At 41.3% G+C, this 20556-nt stretch overlaps 1 protein-coding gene across 2 annotated transcripts in view; it reads left to right on the forward strand.

The window, feature by feature from the left end:
• ctif (CBP80/20-dependent translation initiation factor) overlaps positions 1–20556 on the forward strand; it is a 166384-nt gene that overhangs the window by 64767 nt on the left and 81061 nt on the right. For both annotated transcript variants that reach the window (XM_067258345.1, XM_067258346.1), the window contains exon 4: positions 19406–19534. In XM_067258345.1, the coding sequence (XP_067114446.1) occupies positions 19406–19534 (129 nt within the window). The remainder of the gene's footprint in view (positions 1–19405; positions 19535–20556) is intronic.

The raw sequence follows: 20556 nt of genomic DNA on the forward strand, positions 1-20556 counted from the left end.
ACACAATTTTGGGGACATAAATAAATAACTGATATTGATGATGATATTTGTCAAAACAATACAGTCAAGCACCTATATGTATATAACACACACACATTACACATACACACTCACTCGCCACTTTATTAGGTACACTTTGCAAGTACCAGGTTGGACCCACTTTAGCCTTCAGAACTGCTTTAATTTGTGGCATAAATTCAACAAGGTGCTGGAAACATTCCTCAGAGATTTTGGTCCATATTAACCTGATAGCATCATACTTAGTTGCTGCAGATTTGTTGGCTGCTCATCCATGATATGAATCTCCTGTTCTACCACGTCCCAAAGGTGCTTTATTGGATTGAGATCTAGTGACTGTGGATGTCATTTGAGTATAGTGAACTCATTGTCATGTGTTGTAGGCTGTTCTAGCCAAAGGTTGCTTTTCAAGGAGGAATGGGAGTCAGGCTGGTTTCTTTAAGTTCAAACACAAGTTCTTTATTTTATCTCATAAAAGATACAGACAGTGGTCTTTCCGCGGTGAAACCCCCGGCATAAAGTGCATGGCAGAGAGTGCCCAGAGCAATAGACAGGATATCGTTTTAAACACTTTAGACAAGGCCCGTCCTCTATCTTAACATGGGCATACATAAAAAAATCCTGCTCTGGCTATCTCTTCCTTTTCCTAATGTCAGCACTTCTATCCAAAGTGCATCTCTCAGTCTAAAGGTCCTACATTAAACTGTGTCTTTGTTCTTTTCCATCTTCCTATATGGATGTACCGTATTTTACGAAAAATAAGCCGCGGCTTGTACTCCGAATTTACAGTTTTCTTGTGCTTGTGCGGCTTATATTTTGAAGTGGCTTATAGTCCGGTTTTAGAACAAAAAAGTGGCTTCTCTCAAGATCTCTACTGACCGTGCAGCTAATTTTATGCTCAACACTTGAACGGGGGCTTATTACTTGAAAGAGGAATTATTTACTGTTTTCTCAGTTACACTATCAGGGCTTGGAAATACAGTGACTTGCTAAAGTAGGCAAATGGCTAGTAGAACATAACATTTCATAATCATTTCAGTTAATCAAACAGCTGCAAACCCAGTGAAATGTTATAGGCTAGGCTAGCTAGCAAAATAACTTTCTAAGTTTGTTTTAGATATAATTGTATATGATAGTGTGGACAATAAGACACGGACACGGTCTCTTTTCATAACTTGTATTTTACCACTGCTCTTCTTGACATCGCCATTCGAACAGCCCTCACTGATTTCACGTAATGCTTTCAGCATCAAGCCTACGGCAACTCCCGAGGGACAAAACACCCTTGTCCGTTGTCACATAGAAAGGTCTGCTACAGTAGGCTATCCTCAGGATTTGCAAGCTAGCTAAACTTATAATGTATCTAAATAATTTTTTAGACATAACAATGGATTCTGCCACTAAAAGAGTGACTTGGATTTATTTCTGGACATAGTATGCACAACCGAAGTGTGTAACAGTTACACAATGCTGTAAGATCGCCTATACTCGTGCATTGCTCTTGGTACCCAGAATGCCCTGCGGCAAGCTGAAAAGCTACTAAATTAAGGGCATTAGCTTAGTTAAATAGGCATTGTTTGGAGTTCTATTGTTGTTTTCGTTCTGTTTTGATATGTGTAATGTTATGGTCTATAGTTTAAATAATTTGAGTGTTCACCCTGATTGGGAATGTTGTCTAGTTAGATCGCTATCCATGCTGTCTGCAGCCATAGCATGAACGTGCAAGTGATAATTTGTCAGCATTGGGCCACGCAAGGATAACATTGTTTGCTTATAAAGTGTGGCTTGTACTCCAGTGCGGCTTATACTCTGATTTACAAACACAAAGTGCTCATTCTGGGGGGGGTGTGGCTTATACACGATGCGGCTTATTTACCGTAAATACGGTATGTTATGTCTATGTAAGGTCAGTTATAGCCTTTTTCCATGTCTCCTGATTACTTTGTCTAACCTTCGGTCAGTGACAGTTCATCAAAGGTAACTAAGATCTTATGTGCTGTGTCTTGTTCTTTAGGTCAATGCTATTTCACCTGAGTTAACCCTTCAGTTCTTAGTCAGTGAGGTCATCTTAGGATAACTCAGACAGTTCAGTGCTAGTTCATGTCAGGACAATCAACCAGTTCAGTGATAGTAGTTTCATACAGTTTTCGGCCACAACACATGTTCAAGAAACCAGTTTGAGATTATTTGAGATTTGTGACATGGTGTATTATCCTGCTGGAAGTAGCCATCTGAAGATGAGTACACTGTGGTTATTAATGTATGGACATGGTGAGCAACCATACTCAAGTAGGCTGTGGCATTTAAATGAAATGTATCAAACTCTGTGTAAATTAATCCGTAAAAGTATGCATACGGAGAAAACTGGGAAAACTCAGTAAGCAATATTTTTCTCAGATTTATGAACACTGCGTACTTGACTGATATCACACGTTTGTCTTCATCGATTCTACTTAATTTCTGATTGTTCGCAGGTGAACAAGCTCATTGTCCACACCCCGTCAACTCCCATATTTGACCTTACATGGTTGTTGAACCCATTGTGAACAATGATTGATTCCTAATAAGAAATGGCTTAGGCAACAACAACATTGTGAAAAGATGAACTTTATTAATGTGAAATAGAGATCTTAATTAAAGAAATAGGAGGAGCATCTTGTTTGGTGGCCTTAGGCTAGCAGTTATTTGAACATTGATGGACTAAATATTTTTTGATTTACAAAAATTGAATTAATCAACCAAGGGTGATTTTATCATAATATGGCTGCAGTTGATAGCACTGATTAGCTACATTTGCAGTGTTTCTTATACATTGTATTATTTGTGGCAGCCCACCACAATTAAATATTAGCTTCCACAAATGGATACTATTTTGTTTTTAGTTTTGAGGGCTTAGGGCTGTCCCACAGTCAAATCGTCTCAGTGCACGAGGGCTCTTTCGCAGACATTTTGAGCTCTTTATGTACCCTTTTCGTTAGTCCGGATTTTGAGGAAGGAAAGGGGATGGGATGAACTTATCACCGATGAGCTCTTTCCAGTATGGGAAAGTGAACTGCCTGGATTGCAAAGTATTACCAGTATACCAAATTAGCAGTATATCAAATGCTACGTGCCAGTCTGCCCTGCTTCCAACCTGTCAGCCATTGACCTGCACATATTTTGTAACGCGTCAGAGAGAGCCTATGGATCAGTAGCCTACCTGCGTGCTGAAACTGACAGACACATACATGTGTCCTTTGTCATGGCCAGATCACGAGTGTCCCCCAAAAGGCAGCTCTCCATGCCTCGTTTGGAACTTGGCGCCACTCTGACTGGGGCGCAGCTGTTCCAGGAGCTTCAGTATATCAAGCGTGCGTAGAAATTGTTCTTACGTGGAGGTTTGGAATATTCCCACAAACAGTTCAAGGTGTGATTTATTAAACATTCGTACGAGTGCTGTACGCACACTTCTAGGAGATTATCCTTGATAAATCTCACCTGTTCTTCGTCTATAAACTAGTGCACGAACACAAGTATTTGCATACGAAATGCCCCATGTTATCTAAATTAGTTGAAACACCACCAATAAAAAGGGAGCTAACAAGTTAAACTAGAAATTGGTAATGAAAATGGAGCAAGGAAAGAAAATGAATTTTTCGCTAAATGAAATTGAGGTTTTGGTGTCTGAGGTTAAGTGCAACCACAAAAACGTATTTGGAACACTTAGCGGTGCTTTGACCAACAAAGAAATATTATTTGGGAAAAGGTAGCGATTGCTGTTAACGCAGCATCTTCTCAGAGGCGCTCGTTGGCAGATATAAAAAAAAAAAGTGCTTTGATTTCAAATCAAGTGCAGAAAAGGCCGTAGCCATACACAGGCGGGACATTGCTGCAACTGGAAGTGGACATGTTGAGACAAGCGTTTCTCTCATGCAATTAAGAATTGCAGCAATTATTGGAGAAACATCGCTGTCTGGAATTGTGTCAGGGGGAGACAGTGACCTAGTTGCAGGTCCTAACGTGTCCAATTCACCGTCTACTCGTGGTCAGGTTGAAGGTAAATAGATTAATAATTGGATTTTCAACAGTGTTGTCAATATTTTGGTCACCACTTTATTTTACAGGAAATTATAATCTGCTCTGATGCAGTAATCGAATAATTCCATAAATTGCATTGAGTGGAAACAGTGCCGTAGTGATCGTGCGAGATGCAAGTCTTCCCCCCGCTGCGACCCACAGTGAGGCACCGCGCCACATCAAGCCGTGAGCCAAGGGTCCTGACAGAATCAGTCCTACAGAAACAAGACAAAATCATCAACTAACCATCAAACCATCAAAGAAATAAATGAGAAATTAACTGGCATCTGCACTGCACTCAATGACATTAAGCAATCACTACAGCAACTGGATAACTGTGCCAGTCAAATGTTAAATAAATGAGCTAAAGGAATGTGGGCTGTTCTTTTCTTGGGGGGGTACTTACTCAAACGTTGAATAATCTCCATCCTCCTTTGAACTGCAAAGGCAATAGGAGGTTGGAAAGTGGTGCATCTGGCATCGCTTCGTCAGGTTGGTCTTCCTGAACAAGTGGAATGCCATGCTTGCTGGCCATGTTATGTAGTACACAGGCCATGACTATGTTGCAAGCCTTTTCCGGTGTATACTGCAAAGCACCCCCAGCAGATGACAAACAGAGCCACCGGCCTTTCAGAGTTCCTATTGTGCGATCCACGATCGACCTTGTGCGACTGTGTGCAGCATTATAGGCTCTCTCCTGTGCCGTCACAGGATTGGTCAAAGGAGTCATCAGCCATGGTTTCAATGGATAACCTCTGTCTCCTACAGGGAAACACATTTTCCCATAGGTAAATAGAATCCACTAATGGCAAATACTTGATGCCTGGGAAATACATACCAATAAGCCAGCCATCCTGAACAGCTCCCTCCTGTAAGCGAAAGCCAACGTTGCTGTTGCAGAATGAATGAGTCATGCGTTCTCCCCGGCCATCTCGCCACCACATTCAACAAATTATTTTGTGCATCCGAGATGATTTGCACATTAATTGAGTGGAAGCCTTTTCTGTAATTGAACTCATTCAGGGATGGTGCTTTAATTGCAACGTGGGTGCAGTCCACCGCTCCAATTGTGTTTGGGAAGCCGTCGACCGCAAAGAAGCCTTGTTCTTCTACCTGTTTTGCTACAGTGTATGGGAAAAGTATTTACTGACGGGATCTACTGATGATTGCATTTAAAACAGCAGGCATCGTTTGGCTGATGAAAGGTTGTGAGATGCCAGACCGATCAGCAAGCTCACGCTGAAAAGTGCCCGTCGCCAAGATACCCAAGGTGGATAGCACCTGAATGTGCACTTTGTTCTCCTTGTTGGTCTTTGTAGTATTGGTCTTAGATCCTCGCATAATTCCACTAAAATGGGTTTAGGGAAACAATATCTACTAATGAGCCACTACTTTCTGCAAAGAAGTCATACCTGTCTCTAAAAATGTGCTCTCGACAAAATGCGGCGTGTGCTAAATCTTCCAACACAGCTAGATCTGCCATCTTCTCTTACATATTCCGTGTTAATTGACTGTCTTTTATAGTGGTCCACAAGCATGTTATTGTTACATTACACTAAATTACATCAATTTGCCAATATTAACAACTCTCCTTATGGTGTTGAATTATATCATTACAATATTTCATTGATTCAATATTTCATGGAAATCCTTGCAAAATGCTTTCAATATTGATTTCAATCTTATAGGCCTACATAGAGTTTCCGTGTTCACGATGCAATTGCCTTGTTTCACCACTTGTAATTGTTCGTACTCAGCTATGCATAGTATTGACCATTCTTAGATTTACGCACACTTCCAAGAAATGTCTTGGCATTGATAAATGAGGCCCCAGGTTCTTGACTCTGAGCTTACCTTACCCATCAGACAGACTGTAATGTGGTCAGATTCAACTACAGTACTCAGCTGGATCCGATCAGAGTCATACCAGTTCAAGGTATTCTTCGGAACACTCATTGCAGAGATACAGGAGCTAACAGGTGCAGATTTCTGGCATTATGTCAATACTGATCTGAACCCATCAGATGACATCACTAGGGGTAGAACACTACTGGAGCAAGGGATGGGTATCAAGAACCGGTTCTTGTTTAGAACCGGTTCCCAGTGAATCGATTCCTTGGAATCGATTCCTTAACGAATCAAAATTCCTTAATGATTCTGTTAACGATTCTCTGTGCCGTTGCGCATGCACAAACTTTTATAGTTTATTCAGACTAACTGCAGCAAACATGGCAACTAGGAAGAAGCGTTCTAAAGTTTGGTTGTATTTCACACAACAAAATGACAACAACGCTACTTGTAACGCGTCTATTTCGTCGAAGGGAGGAAATACTACCAATATGAAGAAGCATTTGAACACACAGCATGGAATGAAGTTACTGGAACGTCATGTGTTCGATGCATGCAGCAGCGCTGCTAACTTTCGCGCTTCATCTCTAACTATCTAAGGTAGAGCTAAACTGCTCAAAAGTGATCACAACCACTTGTTAATGTGTGAAGCAATTTGCCTTTATTGTGTGTAGTCGATCTAGTTATCTTCTGTCCCGTTGTTTGAAGCATACATTTTAGCTCCGGCATTCGTCTCCCATTAGTATTGATCTTATTGATCATTTCACGTTATCGGGGCGGCGTGTGTTATCAGCAAACGTTCGCGTGTCCCATTATTAAACTGAGCATATCGATTTTTAATCCATTATTAAACTTAGCATTTTAATTGTTTAACCTTTTAATAGTCCTGTTAAATGTGCCTGAAAACGCCTAAACAACATACCCAAAGTACATTGAAAGCTGTTGTTGAACCATTTGGAGTACATGCATGTAAATGGTCTCTTTTGAAAGGTGACACTGAAGTTATTTCCCCTGTTGTTAGGACCCCTGTAAGTCCTACTGGTGTTGAGTAATAGAAGCTTGAAACAAGGAAACTGAAAGTTTCTATCTCCGACTAGATTTAGGTTTGAAAACAGAAGCCTGAAGAGGCCTAGAGGTGGTAGGTATTAGCTCATTTCAGAGCCAGTCAAAGCCAGTTTGAGAAATTCATTTAGAACGAGTGTGTGTGTGGGGGGGGGGGGTGCAGGACGCACAGACCTATGGCTGTAGAGGGGAGAATCGCTAAGAGAATCGATAAGGAATCGATAAGCAGGAATTGATAAGGAGTCGGAATCGTTAAAATCTTATCAATATGCATCCCTAACTCTAGCTGTCTCTACCTAATCGCTGGAGTCAAGGGCCTGGATTCCTGCTCCAGCCCTGCCGATCACTGGCTCGCTAACCCAGTTCAGAAATGTCAGGAGTCAGAGGAGTTAAGGAAACACTACTTCATGTGTCCTTCTCACTGTTGCTGATTCTACAGCAACAGTGAGAAGAGTTTAACGTAAATAAATGACAGATTGACGAAGGCACGTACATTTTGTGACCGTGCCTTGGCTTTGTGCAAGAAGCGCCATCGAGCAACCATTAAGTGTCAGTAACACTTTAGTTTCTTGGCTCTTGACGAAGGCGGTCGCATTTTTCTCTCCTCCCCTCCCTGACCTTCCCTGCTTGGCTGTGTCTTGTCTTGTCTCAAGATACTCTCTCATCATCACTCTCCGAAACTAGAAGCATGGAATTAATTAGCTGGTCTCTCAATGCTATTGACACCATCTTCTCGAAGAGAAGCTCGGGTTCGGGGGAACCCAACTGTCCGGACGGGACGTTCGCAGCTTGCTACACGATGGACGCGTGGGAGAATTGGCGTGTCGTGTGTCTAGCGGCGCTTTCCTTGGAGGACGTTGAAGACATCTTCATATTCGGAACCATGATTACAGGCTTTCTGCTGTTTGGAATAGGCGCTGGCTTTGTATATCGTAAAATCAAGGAAACGGCTGCAGCCGTCAAAAGCCCCGTTAGGCTGCCCGATATGATTGATGCGGTGGGCAGAGTTGTTGGAGCTCAGTCTGTGAACTTACAACGCAGCATTGATTACAACAGGGATAAGTTTGCGGCTCTGCAAAGGAAGATGGAGGACTTGGAGACCTTCTTGAAGGGTGGACGCGAAAATTGAGTTGCGGCCACTCGTCAAAACAACTACCCCAATCTTATCCTCTTTCGGCCCCGTAACCAGCACAGGCCCTGGCCAAGGTCGTCGCTGGAAAACAACTCCCCTGGAGAGCACTGAAGCTAGACTATCTTGCTACTCCCTTCCCCCCCCCCCCACCGACATCTGTGGTTTGGTCTCTTCCCGGGTCATGACCAAGGATGTCTCCTGGCCAACACAATCTGCGTAGGGAGAATCGGACTGATTGTGGCCTAGGTCGAGGGCGCCAACCCAGACCTACTCACACATTAACTTTCACCTACTACAGATATCACCACCCCCCCACCCCCATCCAACGCCTTCGCCTGCTTGTTTCCCCGGGGTGGCTGGCGGATCTGTGTCCAGCGCCTACCATGGCTGCAGGTCCAGATGCTGCTTGTCTACCCCCCCCCCCCCCCCCCCCCCTCCCCGTTGCAAGTATCGTGTTTTTGTAAATGTTGTTGTGCTTATGTGCTGAGGTTTTTGTCTGTTCTCACACTGTACTCCTCTAGGAGCATTGTCTGGGTGTTGCCTTTTTCTCTCCTCCTCTCTCCTCATGTTATGCTGTAACTTTCTAATTGGTGCCGAAATTGGCTGCCTAGGTAGGCTCTCCTGCCAAAGTAAATTCCTTGTCTGTGCAAACTTTCATGGCGAATAAAAACCCATTCTGATTCTGATTCTAACAACGTCCCTGTCTGAAGACTCAGGTTATAACCTAACCACATTCTAATAGGTAAAAACCGGCTCAGCGTTTTTCTAGTTTTAACAGAAAAAGGAGGAAAATTATAAAAAAAATATATAGCTGCAGGCAGAAATGGCGGAATCCCAGTATTACAACAAGAGATGAGAATCAAGAGGATAACTGGGCTGGGCAAGGAATGTGCTTAGCCACATGCGAGTGTGACACCCAGAGAGTGCCCCGGACTCCAAATACCACAACCAGTAGCATCAGACTCACTGGTTCGATTAACTTAAACATGCACAATCGGTCTAACTCCACATTTCATTGCGACATTTTCGCGCTTTGCACATGCTTTCAGCAACTCATTTCACACATATTTAATATACTGAGAAGCAAATCGTGGCATTTGCTTCACAGCATCTTTAAAGATCCTGTAAACGAGTTTTAAGTTCGCCACACCACAGAATAATGTGTTATTAACTACCCATCCAAATTCGAATGAAAAAATAACACCGACATGTATGTTAAATTAGGCTTTGAAATCGTGAAAAAATCAGCAGTCTTCTCTGCTTGAGACTGGGGGGGCGTGTCGCCTGAAGGAGCTGAAGCTCCGCCCCTCGCTGCCTAGTGCCTACCTCCGACCCAGATAATGGACGCTATGTCAAGCCGAACAAAACCGTAAAGAATTAGAATTTATTTGTTCAATAAGTGAAACATACAGATGCATATAAATTAAATGTTCCCCTGAGCTGTAACAATAAAAATGGACACCAGAGACAGCAGACAGTGAGCTCTCCAACTAGGCTACTTCTAACACATTAACTACCATTTCACCAAAATACCATCATCCTACACCGAGTAGCCTAATATCAAGTTAGCGGTTTGCACTAACTCATAGCAGAGATACTTCTGGAAAAGTTATCTAGTATAATTATAACCAGCACACAGAACTGAGTGATGAACTGCTGGCGGCGGTGGATGGTCCAGGTGCGACCGGAGGATGAACGGCCGGAGGGGCGATGCTCGGTACGGCTCCGTGCTGCAAGAGAAGCCGTGTGTTGGCGAACCCCGTCTGTCTCTGGTCCATGTTAAAACTGTCCGCCGTGAAATGGTCAGTGCAGAGGCGGCTGTTGGAATTTATCCGAAGCTTTCCATGAGCGTGGCTCTTCACAAAATCTATCCACCTATTTTTCCTTTTATTATCAATAGGGAACTTAAATGGCGTTGCAGAGCAGCTGGAGTTCTTGCATCAGGGAAGATGCAGTTGTGGGTGGTGGGAGACATCCTGAAGCTAGCTAGCTAGCTGATGTAAGCTACAATAAAAGTACAGCAAGAGGAGCCATTCAGTGATCTGACGTAGATAGGTAGTTTTTTGGCTCCGCCCATTAAAACCCGATCTGAAAACGGAAGAGAAACTGTTCTTCGGTCTAACTCCACATTTCAGTAGGGATGTAACGATATTGACGATATCGCGCTATCGCGGTGGTAAACGTGTCTCAATATCGTCGTGGTTGGGTTACGATATTAAAAGGACAGGTGTCCGTCAAAAAGCAAGAGGAATAAACACAGTCCCGCGGAACAAATCATTGTTAACTACATAGACCATGATCCTTTGCGCTGCGTCGTCACAACAACCATTGTTAAGCCAATAGGATTGCACGCTGCACGCTGTCCACACAAGCTCACAGCAAGCCAGCATGGCCGACAGCGATACTTGTAAGGATGAAAACAACAACTCCGAAGTTGAGATTGTGCCAGCCCCTGCAGCTTTTAAATCAGATGTCTGGAAACATTTTGGTTTCGCCATGTCAAAAAACGCAAAAGGAGAGAAGGTGGTGGACAGACAATGGACTATGTGCAAGCACTGCCACAGTAAACTGCGATACAACACGGGAAACACAAGCAACATGCAAAGTCATCTGACAACCCATCATCCCGAAAAGTTTGCAGATTCTCTCACAAAGAAAGTAATCTCCGGTCAAAAAACCCTGAAGGCAACGCAGGGCGGTATCCTATTCTGTCTTCATTAGCAAAGACCTACCTGTGTATACCCGCTACCTCGGTGCCCAGTGAAAGGGTATTTTCAACAGCAGGGGATATTGTGAATGCCCAGAGGTCTCTTCTTCTCCCTTGCAATGTAGATCTTTTGATCTTTCTAAAGAAAAACTTGAACATTAGCTAAAGGATAGGTCAGTGTTTTTCAGAAGGCTTTTTGCCAGACTGTTTAAGGATTTTTTTTTTTTTACTGTTTTTTTTTCTTCTCCCTTGCAATGTAGATATTTTGATCTTTCTGATGAAAAATGTGAACATAAGCTAAATGATAGGTCAGTTTTTTTTAAAGGCTTTTTGACTGACTATTTTATTTAAGTTTAAGTTATGTTCCTAAATACCAGTTTTAAAAGGCTGTATTTGCCTTGCACATTTAAACCTGACTTAACTTGATCTTTGTTTGCACTTAAATGGAATTCCCTATTGTTTACAATTGTTCTAGTTGCTTCTTAACTTGAACATTGCACAGAAGAATCAGTTATGCAACCAAATATTATTATACAGAATATTGATGTTCCTGACTACAACTTGCACTTTAAAAGCACTATGTGATCAGCGTTTTATGTTGTCATGATCCATAAATACAACAATAAATTGCCTGTTGACTGGCAAAAGCAGAATAAATGTCAGTATTTTTTTTGATATTATCATCACAAACACTATCGTGAGCTATTTAACAATACCGTGAGCTTTTCCACAATATTGCAATAAATATCGTACCGTGAGGTCAATATCGAAATTGTATCGTACCGTGAGATTTTGATATCGTTACATCCCTACATTTCAGTGCGACAAAGTTTTAGCGCTTTGCACATGTTTTCAGGAACTGATTTCACACGTATATAATGTACTTCGAAGCAAAACATGTCATTTACTTTACAGGATCTTAAAGCACTGTAGGGAGAAGTTGTGAAAAACATTTTTGTCTCGTTTCAGTGATTGGCAACAGTAAAAAAATATTTCACAGCGAGTACAACAATTTAAATCAGTTACTACTAACCAACAAGAGCAGCAAGACTCTAAGCAAGAGTCATTGTGATCCTTGAGGAAACTAACATGGGGTCCAGCAAACCATTTTTAAGTACCGTTGTACTCCCGGAACAAGTGCGTCTTGAGCCTTTTCTTCAAGGTGGGGAGACAGACAGTGTCTTGTCTTATCCACCACTCTCTCACCTGTACTACTGTAACTGAATGGGAAACCGAAGTTTTCACAAACTTGCAATCTTAACCCTTGTGCTGCCTTCGGGTCACATGACCCAAAGGTTCATAACAAACCATCGTTGTGTTTACCCAATTTTACCCAATACAAAAACAAATAAAAATATTTTTCTTTTAACCTTCGCAATGTGGGGGGTCTGAGACAGCCCAATGGTTAAAAGAAAATGCTTCACTTTGTTTTTGTATGCGTTAAAGTTGCCGCAATACGACGGTGGGTCACAATGACTGATGGGTCACAATGACCCGAAGATAACACAAGGGTTAAAAAGGCCGGTGGATCCTCTATCTCTCGTGGGCCGCCACCACTCGCCATACTCATCCTTAGTGCTGCTAGCTAGCCTATCTCTGACTCACGGCGGCGCCAATCAGAGCTACAGATTAGATGTCTCTAAAGAACACGAGTATCTAACAGTAGTTCTGCATTACATTAATTAATTTGCACGCAAGTTTCATTTATTTTTATACCGTGTATTCTCAGTGTAATTTCATGCACTGAACCGTGACGCCCGTACCGTACGGTACGAATACATGTACCATTCCACCCCTATTGGCTACTAACATGAACTTCAATGCCTCAATCTTAACTTTATGTAAATTTGTTCAGGAAAGTTTCCTCTACAGGACTGTGAAAACCGCTAACATTTTCCAGCTGGGGTTTTTTTAATAATCAAGCTTATGTCCGAGAAGTGAAATAAACTCCCCATCGCTGTAGCTAGTTAGCTTGCCACAAGCATTCCTCTTCCGGCTTCACTAACAAAATATGGGCAGGTGTGCCTTGTTTTCGCTCATTTAATCGGATCAATCCGTTAACATATAGTGGAAACTAGTAATGGGCGATAGAAACGATATGCAATATAAACGATACAAAATTGGCCTACAATAAAAATTGTAATTCAAATCCATTGTGGTCGTGATAATGCTAAATTAGACCCGCGAAATTTAGAGCCACGAGCTGCAACCTGCTGCAACGCATCATTGTATTCGTCCTCTTGTGTAGCCATGGCTGAAAGCGAAACGGAGGAGCTGGTGAAAAAGACCGGTGCAACATCTATTATTTGGACTTGATTCGGATTTAAGAAGTCTCACGAGCAGCAGCAAACTACTCTATAGAGCAGCGATTCCCAACCCCTGTGCCGCGGCACACTAGTGAGAGCAGGTGTGCTGTGAGAAATGATCCAATTTCACTTAATTAGTCTAAATATGAAAACAATAATAATCATTTAATTATTATCTGCAAATAATATTCCATTGTCTAGTGTCTGTTATAAAGTGACTGGCAGAGTAATGTAATATTCGTCCGGGTGGCAGCAGGTATAGCTAAATATTGGGAAGGCTATAGCAGGTAGCTCTTAGAAACAAGAGAATTAATGATGCATGTGACAGGTCGTGGTGATGAAGTTTAAAAAAAGAAAGAATACAAACTCCGAACTGGGCCCTGGACAAGAGACTGACCCTAGCTCTACTATTTACCGGGGCTATGTCTGGAGCTAAACGGAACACAGCTGCCAGCTGTAGGTATTTGCAGGTAGCAATGCTAGTGCTAAATAAGTATTTAGCTGGTTGGCTCGATGACGCCGGGTGAGTAGGGCTTGTGATACTGCTAATCAAAAGAACAAAGGGGAACCAAGTATCCTCAACCTTCCTTGCTGATATCGCTGTCTTACTAGAACCCGTATCTATGCATCGTTGCTAACGTGTGATGACGTTGTGACGTTAGCACTGAGTTCCCTTTGTGCACACAAGGCACTTTTCCTCAGAGCTATTGATTGATTATAAGAGGTGCCAAGCCGCAAATATTTTACAGATTGTATGCGAGCTCCGTGAAAAGGTTTATTCAAAAAAATGATTGTGCTTTCATTTTGCACTTTATTATGTTTTCATTTGAAGGATCTGTGCACTACACTTAGAATGTTCTTTTTTTTTTAAATAGACATGCCTAAATGTTTTTTATGTTCTTTGCATCTTGGGTGGCATTTAAGAACCAAGGACCAATACTTTAAGCTTTTTATTTGCTAAAGGTTCTGCAGCTAGTTTACTTGAATTGTATTTATCTGCAACATTATGTTGTACAGTTTTGCACAATAAATGTTCTCAAAACTACATACGTTTCTTTCTTTCTTAAAAAAAATAAAAACATTTAGCAGTTTGGCTTTCCTTAGGGTCTATGTAACCTGTTCTGAAATGGTTCTATTAGAATTTAAATATCGCAATATATATCGTTATCGCAATAGGCTGCAATGTATATCACAATATGGATTTTAGGCCATATTGCCTATCCCTAGTGGAAACGATATTTGAGTCTATGCCCAATGAGTGCCCGCACCCATTCAATGCAACGAAACAGACAAAAAAGGACAACATTTGTCAGGCGTTTTAGAATTATAATGTGTTCCCATCGTATTTAAGACAAAATATTTTTCAAACAAAAGGTTTGTTCATGTAACTGTATACATATCTCACTCATACTGGCTAATCAGCTAACATGTTAGTACTCTACATCAAAAATCACTGTCGTGAAGCTAGCCTCTTTTTCACAAACTCATGATTAACGGAAGGAGCTTCGAGGTCAAATTAAAAACCTTTAAAAAGGTCATTTAGCAAATAGTGTTGATATTATTTTGCACAGGTATTTGTATTTTGCAGGTATAGTTATTATGTAGTTTAATTCCATAATTTCCCCAGTAATATATATTAAAAGGTATTTCAGGAAGTCTAGCTATCAATATTTGATTGAGTCTTTACAAGCAGAGGTGATACAGAAAGTCTGTCACAGCCATGTCTTTTCCGTTTTTACGACAACAACCTGTTGCAGAAGTTGCAAAAATAATTAGCAGAATTTAATATTAATCGCACATTGTATGATAGACAGATCCAATTAGCACAGTGAGACAGGCTACTATATTTTCGGATTGATCGGTTTTCTCGTGAGGGTGTCATTTACATAATTAATTTGTTGGAACCACATTAAATTATATGACATAAGATGATAAACAAAGTAATTCTGAAAATGAGAAAATACAAAGACAAATAGGCCTAGCCTACTGTAATAAGCAATAAAATATCTAACGTGGTCACTACATTTAATTTGTCTGCTACTTTTTGCCAGCTCTATCCTGGATTTTGCAGACTTCGAGGTGTTCCCTGACGTTTTGATAAAATCTTCCAATTTGGAGTAACCTTCGAGCAAGCTCTTGCTCTGTTTGGCTTTGTTGCGGAACACACAGGGCGCTCTTTTTGGCCGTGGTGAGCAGCCATAGACTTATTTGAGCAGCCAATAGCAGTGTTGCTGATCAAGGTTTCTACTATCGATACATACCCCCTTTTAGACCAACGCATAACTCAATCCAGCTATACTAATCTATACAAAGAGTGTTAAAAGAACCGAATTAGCCAGATCATGATTAGCACAATGATGTAATCTTGGATGTGTCATTTGATCTTGGATGTAATAAGCGACGTACGGAGAATGGGCCCCTGGTCTAGAATATTTCATGGGTAATTGGTCCTCTGCTAGAGGATTCCAGGTTTACCAACATTCAGATAGGTGTGTTTTCTGAAACTATTTTCAGATTTGAATATATGACACATCATTTGAAACGTTACAATCTGAACTTTCATAATCTGTAAAAAACTGAGAAATGACTTTGGCAGCCGACAATGGTGCCTTTTCACAGACCCTGTCACATTTGAGGATTATTGAAGACTTCTTTAACACTAGCAGCGCTGAGCCATTTTTCCCTACTTATAGCGCTGTTACGGGTCAAATTGACCTAGGCGTCTACTGACGGGCGTTGTTACTGACATGTAATTATCGCTAGATGGCGCTTGTTGCACGGAGCAAAGGCTCGGTCTTAAAATGAACGTGCCTTCGTCAATCTTTCCTTTATTTCCGTGTTGTTAGTCAGTGATTATTTCATTAGAGCGTTTGTTGTCTAGCCCTTCAATCATTCAGCAAAATGTAATTTATTGGCTAAAGAATTTCAAACACATTGTGGATTAGGCTAGACTGCAGTTGCACTTGATGTTGATGCTTAGCCTATTGAATTTAACAACTTTCGGAATTACAAGACACAGTGGATAATATGTCTGAAATAATATCAAACTGGTTGAGAATGTGTATTTTGGTTTTATGTAGGCTATTGTATTACTGAAACATTGGGACTCCAGTTTCAAGAGTATATGGCGGGTTACGTAAGGGCAGTAGCGCATGTAAAACGAAAGTTGCATTTGATAAATCAAGTAGGCGTCCTATCTACTACAACTAGCTTGACAGATAATTGTTTCCTTTACATCTACAGACTAATTAGAATAAATAGGCTAATCTTACGTACTGTATTGTGCACATGATTTTTTTTGTTTTTGAGCTAGTAACCCGTGGATGCATCTTCCAGGCTGTTTGAAAGATGCGATCCCATCCACCCTAATGATCGATCGCTTAGTGAATCAATGCATTTGGTCTCAACAGTTACTTTCAATGGTGTAGCTTACTCAAATCCAGTTACCCAACATTCCAAGCGTTCCATTCTGAAAGGCTGACTTACAGCTCAAGAATACATTTCATTGATATAAACATACAAGCCACAGTCCAATGTATTGTTCTGGGAGCAAACATTTGAGAGCAGGATAAACAGGAGAGCAAGCAGAGATCGTAGCTTCTAACTTAGAAGTTCCAAACATACACTTCTCTCCTTTTTGCAATATTTGGACCGTGGCCTGTCAATAAATAAAGAACAATATCTGTTTTGCCAGGATAACTGGATCTATCAGACTCTTGAATGTTTGAGACTATATCAATAGCTCCTTCTATAGGCCTACTGACTGCAAACTATAGTTTGAGTATCCACTAATTCGTCTTACATTGTAGATTTTCTTTGGTGATTTTATTGGCTATTGATTCGTTTCACCCATATTTGTGCAAAAATGCTTTTATTAGTTACGTTTATCTGCTTTACACATTATTTGCAATCCTAAATTATTGTTGCCGCTCTAAAATGATTGGACATAAGAATTGCGCTTAAACCATTGTCTACACACAAATGTATGTGAGACATATGCACTTCATATAATTACATTCTTATCATTTTGCACATAATTATATATAGGCTATATACAGTATAGGTATACATTATACATATTAGGTATATTTATGCACTATATATCAATCTTTGTCTGAATAAAAGAAGACTCATACGGGAGTCCTTGCGACATCTGTTGATAGAAAAGAGAATCACAGCCTCGGAATGCAGGAAAGAAAATGGTGTAACGTGCACATGGCAGATATTTAAGAGTTAACAGGAGTGACATACCCTTCAATTAGCTTTTCCTGGTTTGATTTAGAACATCTTAAAATACTGGGTGATAAAACATATATACATTCAGGTCCATAAATATTTGGACATTGACACAATTTTCATCATTTTGGCTCTGTATACCACCACAATGGATTTAAAATGAAACAATCAAGATGTGCTTTAAGTGCAGACTTTCAGCTTTAATTTCAGGGTATTTACATCCAAATCAGGTGAACGGTGTAGGAATTACAACACATTTTATATGTGCCCCCCCCCCCCTTTTTAAGGGACCAAAAATAATTGGACAAACTAACATAATCATAAATCTAATTGTCACTTTTAATACTTGGTTGCAAATCCTTTGCAGTCAATGACAGCCTGAAGTCTGGAACCCATAGACATCCCCAGACGCTGGGTTTCGTCCCTGGTGATGCTCTGCCAGGCCTCTACTGCAACTGTCTTCAGTTCCTGCTTGTTCTTGGGGCATTTTCCATTCAGTTTTGTCTTTAGCAAGTGAAATGCATGCTCAATTGGATTCAGGTCAGGTGATTGACTTGGCCATTGCAGAACATTCCACTTCTTTGCCTTAAAAAACTCTTTGGTTGCTTTCGCAGTATGCTTCGGGTCATTGTCCATCTGCACTGTGAAGCGCCGTCCTATGAGTTCTGAAGCATTTGGCTGAATCTGAGCAGTTAATATTGCCCGAAACACTTCAGAATTCATCCTACTGCTTTTGTCAGCAGTCACATCATCGATAAATACAAGGGAACCAGTTCCATTGGCAGCCATACATGCCCAAGCCATAACACTACCTCCACCATGCTTCACTGATGAGGTGGTATGCTTTGGATCATGAGCAGTTCCTTCCCTTCTCCATACTCTTCTCTTCCCATCATTCTGGTACAAGTTGATCTTGGTCTCATCTGTCCATAGGATGTTGTTCCAGAACTGGACAGGCTCTTTTAGATGTTTTTTGGCAAACTCTAATCTGGTCTTCCTTTTTTTGAGACTCACCAATGGTTTACATCTTGTGGTGAACCCTCTGTATTTACTCTGGTGAAGTCTTCTCTTAATTGTTGACTTTGACACAGATACGCCTACCTCCTGGAGAGTGTTCTTGATCTGGCCAACTGTTGTGAAGGGGTTTTTCTTCACCAGGGAAATAATTCTGCCATCCACCACAGTTGTTTTCCGTGGTCTTCCGGGTCTTTTGGTGTTGCTGAGCTCACCAGTGCGTTCTTTCTTTTTAAGAATGTACCAAACAGTTGAGTTGGCCACACCTAATGTTTTTGCTATCTCTCTGATAGGTTTGTTTTGATTTTTCAGCCTAACGATGGCTTGCTTCACTGATGGTGACAGCTCTTTGGACTTCATATTGAGAGTTGACAGCAACAAATTCCAAACACAAATACCATACTTGAAATGAACTCTAGACCTTTTATCTGCTTCTTGTCAATGAAATAACAAACTCCCTTTATGAGGGAATAACATACACCTGGCCATGGAACAGCTGAGCAGCCAATTGTCCAATTACTTTTGGTCCCTTAAAAAGGGGGGGGCCACATATCAAATGTGTTGTAATTCCTACACCGTTCACCTGATTTGGATGTAAATACCCTGAAATTAAAGCTGAAAGTCTGCACTTAAAGCACATCTTGATTGTTTCATTTCAAATCCATTGTGGTGGTATACAGAGCCAAAATGATGAAAATTGTGTCAATGTCCAAATATTTATGGACCTAACTGTAGGAGAAGTCAAGAAAGCAGGGTCCTGGAATTTGAATAAATTCGAAGTTTTTTTTTCTTCTCTTCACTGGGTCAAAATGACCCCTCTGCGCTTCTAGTGTTAAGCATCTTGAGGTCTGCTCTTGGGCTTAACTTGCTAAGACGGCCTGACCTGCCCTGTCAGCACTCTCTAAGGGGCTGATGGGATATTCCCCTTTCACTTGCTCAAGGGTACGCAGCAAGACAAACACGCACCTCCATCTGTCTCTTTCTCCACTAATCCCTCGCTCCATCCTTCTTTCCATCCCCCTCTAGGATGAGTGGGAGCACAGCAGCAATGGCAGTACAGGCTCCAGGCCCAGCTCAGGGTCCAGACCGGGTTCTGGCTCCAGGTCCAGCAGCAGAGGGCGCAACAATCAGTTCAGAGGACCAATCAAGCTGCAGGTAAAGAACTTGTATACCTGTGAGCAGTGTTGGGGGAAGTTACTCAAAAAAGTAATATATTAGTTATTACTTATTGTGATTATGTTACATTATTACTTACTGTACAAACTTATATTATTACTTATTATATTACTTTTACTATTACTTTTAATAGTAGCAAGATGTGGAAACGGGTTGCCATCTGTTTACGGTTCGGGTCTGTCTGCGGGCCGGAAACGCTTCCCCCTCCTCGCCCAGTTACTGCGCACTATATTCTAACAAATATTTTTTTTAGACTGCTACACATGCCATACATCATTGTAAAGCTACGATTCTTGTGCTTGTACTTATGTAAACCATTTCAAGATCAAGTCACAACAGCAAGTATAACCAACGTCTTTGTCTGGTCACCAATATGTAAACAAAGCAAAAGCAAATGATTCTACTCACCCTAAAAGGTTCAGCGTGGTCAAGATATGCAAAAAATCCCCCAAAAAATGGACTGGTTACATTCCCAAAGGTCCAAACTATCTAACCATGTCAAGTAGTTTGTCCAAAACAATGTATTACTTCCACACAAAGCCAAAATCTTGTTTTGTCATTCTGCCTTTGCCAATTCTATTTTTGCAGTCTCTCACGCACTATCGCTCATTGAAGGAGTTGTGCTTTGAATATTTACGATTGGAAACAGTCAAGATGGCCGCTACACTCTGACCTTTCGATTGACACCTTGTTTGACCCAATAGGAGCTTCCATGCCCTGGTGACATAGCCTGGTCCTAACCAGACTCTCGTACATTTCATTTGTACAGAGAGTCTGGCCTTGCTCCATTAACAAGCGTTGACTTCCTTGTAGGTGGGTACTCTGTTGAAGTTTAAAACTATTGGATCTGCCCAGAGCCACTCTTATATGCCATAACTAATTGCTAGCGTTTGCCTTAGCCAATTCCTTCACCACTACTGTAACAGAGCTAGCTGCCGTAGCTGGAAAATCAAACTGTTCCCGAAACCCGTGGGGAGGAGGGCCACAACATCATGGCCACC

The sequence above is a fragment of the Osmerus mordax genome, chromosome 20, assembly GCF_038355195.1.
Source record: "Osmerus mordax isolate fOsmMor3 chromosome 20, fOsmMor3.pri, whole genome shotgun sequence".
Lineage (NCBI taxonomy): Eukaryota > Metazoa > Chordata > Actinopteri > Osmeriformes > Osmeridae > Osmerus > Osmerus mordax.